The 13,057-nt window shown below is 41.8% G+C and overlaps 1 protein-coding gene across 2 annotated transcripts in view; it reads left to right on the forward strand.

Annotated features, from left to right (window-relative positions):
* Hydin (HYDIN axonemal central pair apparatus protein) overlaps nucleotides 1–13,057 on the forward strand; it is a 323,803-nt gene that overhangs the window by 123,317 nt on the left and 187,429 nt on the right. For both annotated transcript variants that reach the window (XM_035442673.1, XM_027405997.1), the window contains exons 16-17: nucleotides 1,193–1,357; nucleotides 2,636–2,788. In XM_035442673.1, coding sequence (XP_035298564.1) covers nucleotides 1,193–1,357; nucleotides 2,636–2,788 — 318 coding nt within the window. The remainder of the gene's footprint in view (nucleotides 1–1,192; nucleotides 1,358–2,635; nucleotides 2,789–13,057) is intronic.

Below are 13,057 nucleotides of genomic sequence, written 5' to 3' on the forward strand. Positions count from 1 at the left end.
TGGAATTATTATATGGGCTACTCTAAGACAAACAGATACCAGGGACCAAGCTATAGGACACACCCAACAGACACCCAGCAGCAGAAGAGGAGGTTCCTGTGTTGTTCGTGGTCATCTCAAGGACTGAAACCAGAGCCTGTGTCCAGGGCCAAGGGAAACACATTCAACACAGAGGAGCTGGGAACCAGGTCGAGCCTACCTGGGGTGCAAAATCAAAGGTGAAGCTTACTCAGTCAAGATACTTAGTACTTTTTTACCACATGTTCTAAGATATTAAAATAATTTAAAAAACCATAGCAGACCAAGTATCAAAATCTGAATAAAGATCAATATTACAGACTTTTTCCCTCTTGTCTCAGGCTCCAGGGACTCAGCAAATGAATGAAACACAAAGATAGAGTGTTAACGTTAAGCTATGTTAGGCCGGACCAGATGCAGAAAGGGCAGGGATGTTCAGAAGGGTAAAAGCTGCATGCTGTGCCATTCTGCTGAGAGATAAGGCCCCCAGGAAGCTTGTCAGGATCACCCAGACCTACGGGCCAAGCTTTGGGACAGAAACTGGGCTTGTGAAAAGGGAGAAGCCAAGTTCCAAAATGTATGCAGCTCATAGAGAAGACAAACACACAAGTGGTCCTGTTCTATAGAAAAGGACTTCGTTGGAGGCTCTCAGAGTAAGCCCGCCCCCTGCAGCTTTTGGGGGTGTGGCAACTGGAGCAAATTCCAGACAAAGCACCTGAGGCAGGTCAAGGAGAACAGTGGGCTGACAGGAGATGAAAAAAGCAAAGGGTGGCAAGTGGGACAAGGACCATGTGCCTAGGAATCGTGGGTGGCATGGCCTCCATTAATGGGGTGCAAAGGTCTAAGGCAATGGGAAATGAAGCATGAAAGCACAAGGGACCCAGCTCTAAACCTTGGCCATGAAAGGCTGTTGTCCTGAATGCCTCTTGTGCTCATTTCTGCATCTCACTGTGCTGAGAACTTAGGATGTTTGTTCCTCGTGTACATTCCATTTAATCTTATGTCCTTTTGACTGAATCAGGGTCTTTATCCCACAGACTACTCTAAATGATGAGATGGTCCTTCCTAGTGACTCTCCATGGATGCAAAATGACAGTTGTTTCAAAATAAATCAATATGACGTTTGTTCTCCTCTGAACATGGCTTGCTTATCCCCTGGCTTGTCTCTCTGTAGCTGTATGAGAATCCACCTGCTGTACTGCTTTCCAGCCCCTCCCCCTGTGGGGTCATCTCCCCCCGAAGCACCGTGAACATACCACTATCCTTGGAGACCCAGGTCACGGGTGAACATAGATCCACAGTTTACATCTCAGTCTTTGGGAGTCAAGACAACCCTCTGGTGAGTCATTTTTCAGAATCACAATTGAAGTCACATACTCCATACCACAGAGTTTTTATCTTCTTCGTTGAAGACATGCCATCATTATATATCCTCTGGTTTCCATAGTTACAGGGCTTTGTTTCCATTCTATAGTAGTAAAATACATGTGTGGTATTACCTAGAAAAACTATATGCAGATACACATCCAGAAGTCATAAGCCTAACTGGAGTACCAAAATTTCATATGCATGCAAGTGCGCGCGCGCGCACACACACACCACACACACACACACACACACACACACACACACACACACACACACACACACACAGTGCCTCTCCTTGATCAACATATCTGTATGTTTAACAAGCTCCTTAGTTGTTCCCAGAACAAAGCCAAGTTTGACCATCACTCCGTTCCTGCAGGCTGAAAGATCAGTTTCATTCCTGACTGCCCAGATCTTTTCCTATAGAGAAACCACATTAACCAGCACCACATTCCCTACCAGAGCTGTTAAGAGTCTCTGAGAAAGGTAGGAGAGAAAACACTGTACACTGCTGCTTGGGCTGAACTGATAAATCTCGAGTCTTGAGGGAGGACGTTTCCCTGGGCATTCAGTTTACTTGGAAGATGGGTGATATCCTTTGAGCTGATTCTGGCTACCTAGACAGCACAATGAGCTAAGGTTTTCTTTGATTGCTTCTGCATAAGATGCTCTGGGTGACCAGCGGCAGGCCAGCAATCCCTACCCCCATGGCTCCCTGTGACCACTCCAGCCCCAGAACAGATGTACCTGGTGAGAAGGCAGCTAGTGCTCTAAGAAAGACAAGGGCCCACATAGTTCCAAGTGTGGATTTCAACCACCAGCTGGCACAGCTGTGTGCATATCTCTGCCTGTCAACTGCTATCAGAATGAAAGAACTGGGCATCAAATGCAGACACATCCAACTCAGAGCACTGACTCTTCACCTCGTGTTGCATGTTCTTGAGACTGAAGGGCTGAGTAGGACTTACAGCTCCAAGAGTCTGATTTTCTCTACTGTGTGACCATGGGCTGGCCCAGGGAAGCTGACCATCCCAGGGAGACATTCCAGGCTAGACCAACATGTCTGACTACACATGCTCAGGTCTATGTCCCTCTGACCACAGCGAACCAATGGAAAGGGATGTCACCTCACATCAGCACCCTTTGTGCCTCTTCTATTTTGTTAGAGGAGACTAGTACCTTTTGTTTTCATCCCTCTTAAGGGTAGCCATTTCACATATGCCTGTGTTCTTTCTCTTATGGAACTCAGGCATGTCATATACAGAGTATTGGAGAAGGCCCGGTTATCTTCATACATCCCACTCAAGTTGATTTTGGCAATATCTACGTCCTGAAGGACACTTCAAGAATTCTCCAGCTATCTAACCAGTCCTTCATCCCTGCATTATTTCGGGCTCGCATGGTAAGTCCTGGGATATCACAGCTTTGGCTTATGTCCAGTGTTCCTGTTTTTGCAACATGTGTTCTGGCAACATGAGTGCCAGAAGCAGAGATTTGCATGGCTAAGCAGTATGAAACCATGTCATTCCCATCCTTAATTCTCTTTATTGTAATCCTTTTTTTTTAATCAAGAAGTACAATATGCATATCTGGTAAACAAGCAGATACATTTCATATAATCCCACATGGGAAGATGTTTCAGAGGCGACCAGCTTTAGCTATCACTGAGCACCCCTAAGCTCAGCTCCAAGCCCTCCAAAGGACACTGTCTCTGTAGCTGAAATCATTTCTCATTAGACTTCCCTTAGGTATACATTTCTTAATATGTTTATCCTATTTTTGTTCTCCTCTTTCTTCAGAGAGTATTTCAATGCATTTCATGAGGATGTGTCAGGGGTAGAGAGGTGGTCCCACAGTTAAGAGTACTTGCTGAGTTCAGTTTCCATATTGGATGACTCACTCCAGCTCCAAGGGATCCAGCATCCTCTTCGGGCCTCCACAGGCAACTGCGCTTGTGAATATATGCACGTATGTGCACGTGCAAACACACACACACACACACACACACACACACACACCACAATTAAAATATAATAAATCTTATAAGGACGTATCACATTCAACATAATGTATCCAAAAATTGAAATTAAAGAAAACAACAAGGTAAAGATATATATGTTAAAATGAGTCTGTCTCAGACCTGTATATCTCATAACTGTATTTTAGATCTGCTAGCCACCTACAAGGTCTTTTACGTGTTTGTTTGCTTGTTGTTCCAAAAAAAGAGGTAATATTGGATGTAGTTATTTGTTTTTATTTGGGCATTTCTTAGGTTGGTTGGGTCTTGTTTTGTTTTTGACAAATTTAGGAATTTCTATTCTCATAGTTAAAAGTACCATTGATTTTTAAAACTGGTTTTCCATAATTAAACATAAAATTATAACTAGTATTGCATTCCTCCTATCACAAAATTATTGTCATCTGAATGAGAGCTGCCATTTCATGTTAACATTTTCAGATAGTTCTGAAGAATCAAATATTATTGATTTTATAGCAATCACTAGTGAAAAGAGTTATCACTTTCTCCTGTCTCAAAAAGCCCATTGGACATTGGTCCCAATTAGTAGCCTTTATTCACCAACATGATTCTTATCATTTTCTTTATTCCTTGTCAAGGAAGCCATTTTCATAAACAGCCATTGCTCTTTTCAACCTGGGGCCCCAAGATCTTGTGGATTTTATCTAGAGAATATCATTTAATAATCAATAGAGGAAAGTCTTGTCAAGAAAAAAAATAATTCACTACTATTTACCCAATTAATTCATGGTTGCACTTGATAGAAATCATGATGCTTTGCCTAGGAAATGTTGCTTTCTTGTCCAATATGAAGCTTACACTAGAAAAGGAAAGAGGTCAGTGACCTAGAAGCTAGGGGTGGACTCAGCAGGGCCTGAGGACAACAGAGGGAAGACACAGGCAGCCCAAGGAAGCTTCAGTACACTTGTAGCATCCGTTACCTCCCATTCAGTAATCTCTCTGAATTTTACTTTTCTTTTCAAAAAGTTTCATTGTTGTTGGTAGTGATGGTGGTAGTAGTGGTGTGTGTGTGTGTGTGTGTGTGTGTGTGTGTGTGTGTGTGTGTGTGTGTGTGTGTGTGTGTATTCATGCAAGTGCCTAAAATAGCTAGAAGAGAACACCAGGTCCCATGGAGCTGGAGTTGTGGATGGTTGTGAGTCACCCACTGTGAGTGCTGGGAACTCAGGTCCTCTGAAAGAACAGTACATGCTCGTAACTGCTGAGCCATGGCTCCAGCCCCCAGATCTCTCACCTTTCTATGGCAATTTTTGGTACATTTAAACACACAGAAACTACATAAATTGTCATTTTCTTTATTATTATGAGTATATAGTGAATGACCCAACTGGCTTAAGTAAAGCATGACTTATTCTATCCCACAAAGATTTCATGTCCCAACTGTCTAATATATTCCTTACATCAGAGCCAAGCATGTGATACAAGTGATTGGCTACAGGGTGTGTTTACCCTCCATCTGCTCCCAGAAACCAGTGTTGGTTGAATTTAATACAAATCTGAAGTAGTCTCAACTGAAGTTACCGGAAGTGAAAACTATCTCTTTCATGTTGCCAGCTGAGATTTTGTGAATTTGGGGATAAACATGTATTACTGTTACAGACATTGAATTATGGCAGTTTAGAAAATTGAGAGAAACTGAATTGTCATTTGTTAAATTTCAACCTATACCTCAGTACCAACCCATTCTTAGACTGCCAAGCATTAGGAAAGAGACTCAACTAATAGTTGCTTGCTTCCTCATCAAACCTGCGGCACACTCAGGAGCCCCACAATCTCTTTTTGCTGGCTGTCCTTATAGGAGGGGTCACTTTCTTTCCTCTGTTGACTTTCAGCAAATGTCATCCTTCTCCAGACATTCCCTGCTGGCATCCGTCTGTCGGGATCTGCATCTTGCAGGGCCACACACTTCATGGCCACCACCGTGATTCAGTTCTCCCTTAGCAAGAAACATACAACTGGAGGGGTCAGAATGTGAGAAATGAAAAGCCAGCCCTCAAGGTGATGTCAGGAACTTCAATGACAGTTTAGAGAAAATTTTAATGTCTCAGAAATACATACTAGACTTTAAAAAAAAACTGAGACCTCTTTATAGAGTTTGTAATGAAGGACTATATGCATGGTATATGTGTATACATTTGTAAATTTTTAACTTATTCTTATAACGAACTCAAGGAATAATGGGTCTCCATTGCCTTGGAATACCCAGTGTATTGGTTTTATTTTTGTTCCTATGAAAAAATACCCTGAGAAAAGCAACTTAGGGGAGAAAGTATTTATTTTGGTTTGCAATTCCAGAGGACTAGAATTCACCATGGTGAGAAAGACACGATGACAGGCAGGGAGTGCACAGCAACCAGAGCTGGAAACTTTCTGATCACATTGTGTTGCACACAGGAAGTGGAGGATTTGATATCCAGGCTATAAAAGTTCCTCCAGTGAGACTCCACCTCCTCCTTCCATAACCATCCCAAACAGCAACACCAGCTCAGGTGTCCAAACACAGGAGTATGTGGGGGACATTTCATATTATTCAAACCACAACACCTGGAATGCCAACCTGCCCTGATGGCAGCCAGGAAGCATACTTAATCAGAGAACTAGAGTAGAGTAAATCACCTCAGGTTTAGAAGGATAAAGAATCTCATGAGGAAAGGCTCTTTGGGCAGAATGTAGGTTGTCCTGACAGAGCAATGTCAGGAAGATAGATCCCCCAGCCCAAGGAGCATCCCCAGAAGCCTGAGGACATCAGCACTTATCTGGAAGACATGTGCCTTCTTTTCCTGGGTGTCCCTGGCTGGCCAGAACAAGGACGTTGCTTAGCATTTGCTTGGAAGCATCTGGAATCCTTTTCCTCACACTCCTGACTCTAACTTGGCCTTGGCCACAGTTAGCTCAAAGCCTTCTGTTCAGATATCAGTAAGACCTTGGGAGTCAGCTGGCAGTGAGATAATTTTGCATCTGTTTGAGAGTTAGAATTCCTGGACCCTAGGAAAGGAGGTTCTGGTGTCTCATCTAAACATGGTTCTTAGAAGACATTTCTTTTTGTTGGCTGCTCATTGAGCCACACAGTAATGCAACAGAAGAGATCTGGGCATTCACATCTCAGAACTGCAGGCACTGAACTTGGCCATTCCTCTTCCTTCTTGTGTTTCTTTATGTGTCTGTCTCATTCCCATGATAACCGTCTCTGCACTTCATTCCCAGCACCTAGCAACAGGTGTGGCAGTTATGGTGGTGACAAGGAGATGAAAGTCATTGTGACAAACGTTTGTTATTTATGATTTCTATTCTATAGATAATATTACATCTACTACAAACCTGTTGTAGTCACCATAAGATGGCAGGCACAGAGGTAAGGACTAGTTAAGTTGCTGTGGAGTAAGTGGCAAGCTGGTTCTGTCCCCAGTGCTTTGACCCCAGACCCATGACCTTTCTCATGGGATTCTGTAATGCTTCGTTTTACCTGATCAGTGAACATCAAAATGGCAAAATGATTTTGGTCTTATGTTAGTAAGAGACTAGATATTATCCTGGACAATGCTATTTACTTCCTCTCTGCTCAAAGACAACAATGTCATGAATTTGGTGTGTGTCCCAGCCATGCTTTCATATTAGTACAATAATAATATTTATGAATACTATATGATCCTTTTTTCCTTTAAAATGCCATCTAAGTCATGTCACTATGTGTAACACCTTCTAATTTATTGTTTAGTCCCAGTGTTATGTCCCAACTGCTATCCATGCTCATGCACACATATCTGTTTGCTCAGCTTCGCTGTGTGTATCCAGCTTGCTGATATTACGATTGTTTCTTTTCCTACAAGTTGGCAATTGGGTTATTGTAGCAGTACTACAGTTAACAAAATCCTTGTCACTTTGTACACATGAATGATAACTTAGGGTTTATGCAAAGTGGACAAACATCAAGGTCTAGAGAATTGTTGGGTCCAAAGAAATTGTGTCAGTGCACCCTTTCAGAAGTATTTGAGCTTTCTCTCTAGTGCCTAAAACTTATTATAGTCAGGTTCTTAAGCTCTTGCCAGCATAAACCTGAAATGGTAGTTACCACAGTTTTTATTTGTAGTTCCTTTGTTACCATTAAGGTTCAGAATTTTTGATTTCAGAATCCTCCTGTCAGTTATCTATCAGCAATTATTTCTAGATGGATTTCATTGTGTATACTGATCCACTGTTTACAACGGGGCTTTATATTCTTTCAAAGACCCTTTTCTTTCCGTGGGCCTCCACAGTACACCCTTGCCTCATATGGCCAGTGTCCCAGGGAATAGCTGAACAATGTTGACTCTTGTGTCTTATACACCTTTCATCCGTCTAAGAAGATATTCTATATATTATACAAGTAATACCCATTTTTACATGTAGAAAGTCAGTTGTCCTTTCATAGGTTAGTAAATATCTTCTTCATGACCCAGCCATGTTAAGGTACTGGAGTAAGTTGCCAAGAGACTGAAGAAAATACTCAGAAATGGCTTGAATGAGACATGAAAATTATTATAAGCTACTGACAGAGAAGTCGTAGAAACACAGAAAGTCCAGAAGCCAGAGACTGTGTAGACAACACCTCCCCCACAGTGCTGCACCAGAGTCCCAGACATGAGCGTCCCATCCACCTTCGTTCTTTCTCCCCTTCTCCCCTCTGACTCCTCCCTCTTTGTTTGGGAATAGGGAACCACAGACTCTTACCTTTGTTGATTAAAAAAGTTCATCTGCTAATTTCCACTCTTAGTCTTGCATCCTTCCACCTAGTTTACCACTGTTGTGTTCTTTTTCAAACACCTTCATTTGAACTAACGTATTTTTCATTTCAATCTGCTAGGGCAGCCGGAGCTTGTAAGCATTTTCTTTACATAGCACAAGGTATATGTTACCATCACACATGTTCTTATTTGCGGTATTTTATTTGCTAGTCTAAGTCTGAGAGTGTCTTTATGCTTTTCTCCTTGTGAGTTAAGTGCAGGTAGGTAGTTTTAACTCTTAATGTTTTTCCTTGTCCTGAATTTTAATATGTAATTTTATTCACTTTAAAGTTAGAACACAGGGCTTGAATAAACATACTCTTAACTGTGGTCTTTAAGAGACAAAGCATGTGGTTAGTTTTTATAGATATTCCATATGACTCAAGAAAGAATATAGATTACCTAATTATTGAGTGCACCAGACCATGTATCTGTGTGTTTATATTATCAAGTCAATTTCATAAGTATATTATTTATATCCCCTACAATATTACCATTTGCCCAAATTCTGATGGAATTTTATCAAAATTCCCTGTGCCATTGCCCTTGTATCAATTTTCACTCCATATATTTGAAAGCAAATAGATAAATGTCTATAAATTCATGAATTTTATTTGTCCCTACTACTCCTTTTTCAGAATACATTATTCATTTTAATTCCCGTTTACCATTTATGAGTTAAATTTTATTTTCCTGAGAATAATTTTTAATTACTATCTGCGTCATATATCTTTTTATTCCTTTAATTTCAATTTTTTATGATTTGTTTAGAATAATTTAAATAGTATAGGGTTGAGGTTTTTAATTTTTATTGGTGTGTGGGGGTATGTGTACAGTTTCAGATTCCCTGAAGATGGAGTTACAGGCAGTTAGGAGCCACTTAGTGTGAGTACTGGAAACCAAACCTGGGGTTTCCTCAAGAGCAGCAAGGCTGTTAGCCACTGAGCCACCTCTCCAGCCCTGAGTTGGATTTTTAGCTAGTTAATAACAGACTGCATTTAAACCAGATCTACTAATGCCCTGTTGCTAATGTAATGATTTTTTTTTTAATTAACAGCTCCAGAGGTCATTTGTCTAAATAAGACTGCTCCTTTTTGAAACCTTAGGGGAGGATATGTTTCCCTGTCACCTGCAAAACTTCCTCCTGGCCCCTCCCTCCCTCCCTCCCTCTCCAAAGCCCTCAACCTCTCTCTTGCTCTCTTGCATCTCCTTGCATCTCCTCTTGCTGGTTCTCTCCTCCGGCCTCTTTTCAAGGGTCCTTATGAACACACTGAGCCGGGACCAACAGTCCAGGACAATAGTCTCCAGTTCTTTAATCACTCCCTTTTGATAACATTTCAGACATCGAGGATTAAGACATGGACATTTTTGTGAAGACCATTGTCCAACCTATGACATTAAACTAATATTTTACAATGTGCTGTGGCTGTGGCTACTGCTCCTCCTCTCCCGCTCTCACTTTGCACTAGGATTTGCTCTCTCCGTGTGACCTCTTTGTATTCAGTTCTCTGTACTTGTTTGAGCACTGTAGATTTTATCCATATTATTTCTTTAAGTGGCTGCCCTTACTTTCTTAGCAAATTTAGATCTTTCTCTAACATTTATGAATGAGCTTAGTATTTTAAACTTCCTCAAGAATAAGACAGGGGCCTGTGTAGCTGGAGTTTCTGTTCTGCCTGGTCCCACAGCTGCTTTGTCCCAGATAAACACACAGAGGCTTCTATTAGTTATTAAACTGTTTGGCCGATGTCTTAGGCTTCTTATTGGCTAGCTCTGTCTTAATTATTAACCCATTTATATTAATCTGTGTATTGCTGCAAGGCTGTGGCTTACCCATAATCTGGCATGTTACTCCTTTGACAGCATGGTGTCTCTCTGGTGGTTTCTCTCTGCCTTCCTCTACCCTGCCTTCTGCTGGTCTGGTCTCCCCACCTATGCTTCCCGCCTGGCTACTGGCCAATCCATGTTTTATTCATCAACCAGTAAGAGAAACATATATACAGAAGGATGGTCCCCATTAGGCCTGTCTACACAGTCCCTACATCTTGACCTTTTCATGACCTCATCATTCTTTAAATGTGCAGAATGCAAACCTCCTCTTACTGACCTTGGAAATTATGATTTTTGTCAGTCACGGATTAATCATTCACTAGATCCCAAAGTAGTTTCCTGATTTCCCCTTCTTTTACTTCCTGTAACTTCCTACTTCCTTCTTGTGTTGTTTCTGTATGCTGATGGGTTTGGCTTGGCTTGCTTGGTTTACCTTGAGATAAGTGCTCTTGCCTGGGATGACTGAGTTCTTGTTAGCCCAGCCCCTCCACCACATTCTCCTACCATATTCTCCCAAGTTGCTGCTACTATAGATGTGTACCATGAAGCCAAGCGTGGTTGGTATTTCTTTTCAAAAAGTTACATCTTTCTAAATTCTTCCATGTTGTCTCATTCCATTTAACAGGTACTTTTGTTCCTTTCCTTTCCTCTGAATATTGACCTCTTGCCTTGTTTGTTGCTGGTAATTTCTCTGTTAGTTGGGATTATTGCTGGTTCAAGCGCAGCTCATTCTTTTTTACTAGTTTATTTTAAAATCTTTTTATCCTTGATTTTTAAAAATTTCTTTTTTAATGTATCAGAAAATTAGAGACTTAAAATCTAGAAAATATTTCTTTGCTGCCTCTTCTGTTTCTAGCTTTAAGGAAAAATACATATACATGCCTATACACATAACCCACACACATACGCATGCACAGATATATATATATATATATATATATATATATATATATATACACTCACATACCCACCACACAGAGACCCACACATAAACACACACAAAGAGACACATATACATACACATATACCCACACACAGATACACAGGAATACATGCACAAATTGCATATGTATACATACATACATACTCATCATGTACATGCAAATGTATATCCAAGAATTTTTCTTGTGCTATCCTTCATAGCTGTTTTTTATTTTATTACTTGCTCATGCTTTCTCTTCATCATCTCAGTAATATGCTCTAATTTACAAATTCTGACTTTAATTTTGGCAAATCTAAGACTTATCCCATCTCTACACATGCTTGTGTCATGGTGGAGGACCTGGTAGTAGAAAGTGGAAACCATCCACTTTTTAAACATTTTTAAATTTAACTTCAGTGATTGTATTTTTCACTTCTAAGATTTATAGCTGGCTATTTATAAATGTTTGTTCGTGATTCTGGTCTCCCTGTCCTTGCTTCATAGGCTTTGTTTTGGGTGCATCATCCCATTCTGCAGCTCTCTGAGGATCTCGGGCACACTTTCTAATCAATTTCAGTTGGCACTGCTGATTGTTCAGGAGTGAATTAATCGCCTGATTGTCTGCAGCTGCTCTTCCAGATGTTTAACATTTTAAATGTCGAGTCAGTCTGGTGTGGAGTATGTTTTGTGCCTCATTCTCGGTGCTCACATTTGCCTTCATGTGGACGGTGATAGCCGGCCCAGAGTCAGGCTCTTGTGCCTCCCGTCCCATGTGGATACTGAGAAATCAGGTTCCAGTTGTTGTGTGGCTGGCAGCCTGGCCAACAGGCTACCTGCCTGACAGCCTCCACTTGACCACTCTCCAGACTCTCCACCATGACACAAGCAAATGTGGACTGTAACTTCAAAATTTTACATTATCTTTTGATGGGTTAGAATGAATAAGTGTTTCAAAGCTTCAACTCATTGACTGACTGTCCTCTTAACTTTTTAAAATTATTTTTATTAGTTCAAATTAGAAACAAGCTGCTTCACATGTCAATCCCTTCTCCCTCTCCCTCCCCTCCCCCAACCTCCCCACCTCATCCCCCCTCTGCTCCCCAGGGAGAGTAAGGCCCTCCATGGGGGTTCCCCAAAGTCTGTCATATCATCCTGGGCAGGGCCTAGGCCCTCCCCCATGTGTCCAGGCTGAGAGAGCATCCCTCCATGTGGGATGGACTCTCAAAGTCCCTTCTTACACCATCCATTACCAGGGACCCCATAGAGTGCCGGGGCCTCCTCATTGACATCCAAGTTCAGGGGTCTGAATCAGTCCCCTGCTGGCCTCCCAGACATCAGTCTGGGGTCCATGTGCACCCCCTTGTTCAGGTCATCTGTTTCTGTAGGTTTCACCAGCCTGGTCCTGACCCCTTTGTTCTTCACTCCTCCCTCTCTGCAACTGGGTTCCAGAGTTCAGTTCAGTGTATAGCTGTGGGTGTCTGCCTCTGGACATCCAGCTACTGAATGAAGGCTCTGTGATGGCATATGAAGCAATTATCAATATCATTATAGGGGAAGGGCATTTAGGGTAGCCTCTCCACCATTGCCTAGATTGTCAGTTGGTGTCATGCTTGTAGATCTCTGGAAATCTCCCTAGTGCCAGAGGAAGAAATGGAGGAACAGAAAGGTTGAGTCAGGGGAAGAATAGAGGAGAGCAGGATGAGAGATACTGTAACACAGAGAGCAATTATAGGTCTGAGGAGAGATCTGTCACTAGGGAGATTTCCTGAGAGCTACAAAGATGATACCAACTGACAATCTAGGCAATGGTGGAGAGGCTACCCTAAATGCCCTCCCCCTATAACGAGACTGATGACTACTTTACATGCCATCCTAGAGCCCTCATCCAGTGGCTGATGGAAGCAGAAGCAGACACCCACAGCTAAACACTAAACTGAGACCGCTTTCATTTTGGCAAAGCTAAAAGTGAAAGACAGAAGACAGATTCCACCAGGTCACATTGATTATATAAACCACAGTGACAGCAGGAAAGCTATTGACTCTACATCAGGTAACACTTTGGGTCAGCACATTCCCTGAGTCTAGGATGACAGCTCTACTGGTCAAATATGAGTAGTTTGAGTA

The sequence above is a fragment of the Cricetulus griseus genome, chromosome 3 (assembly GCF_003668045.3).
Source record: "Cricetulus griseus strain 17A/GY chromosome 3, alternate assembly CriGri-PICRH-1.0, whole genome shotgun sequence".
NCBI lineage: Eukaryota > Metazoa > Chordata > Mammalia > Rodentia > Cricetidae > Cricetulus > Cricetulus griseus.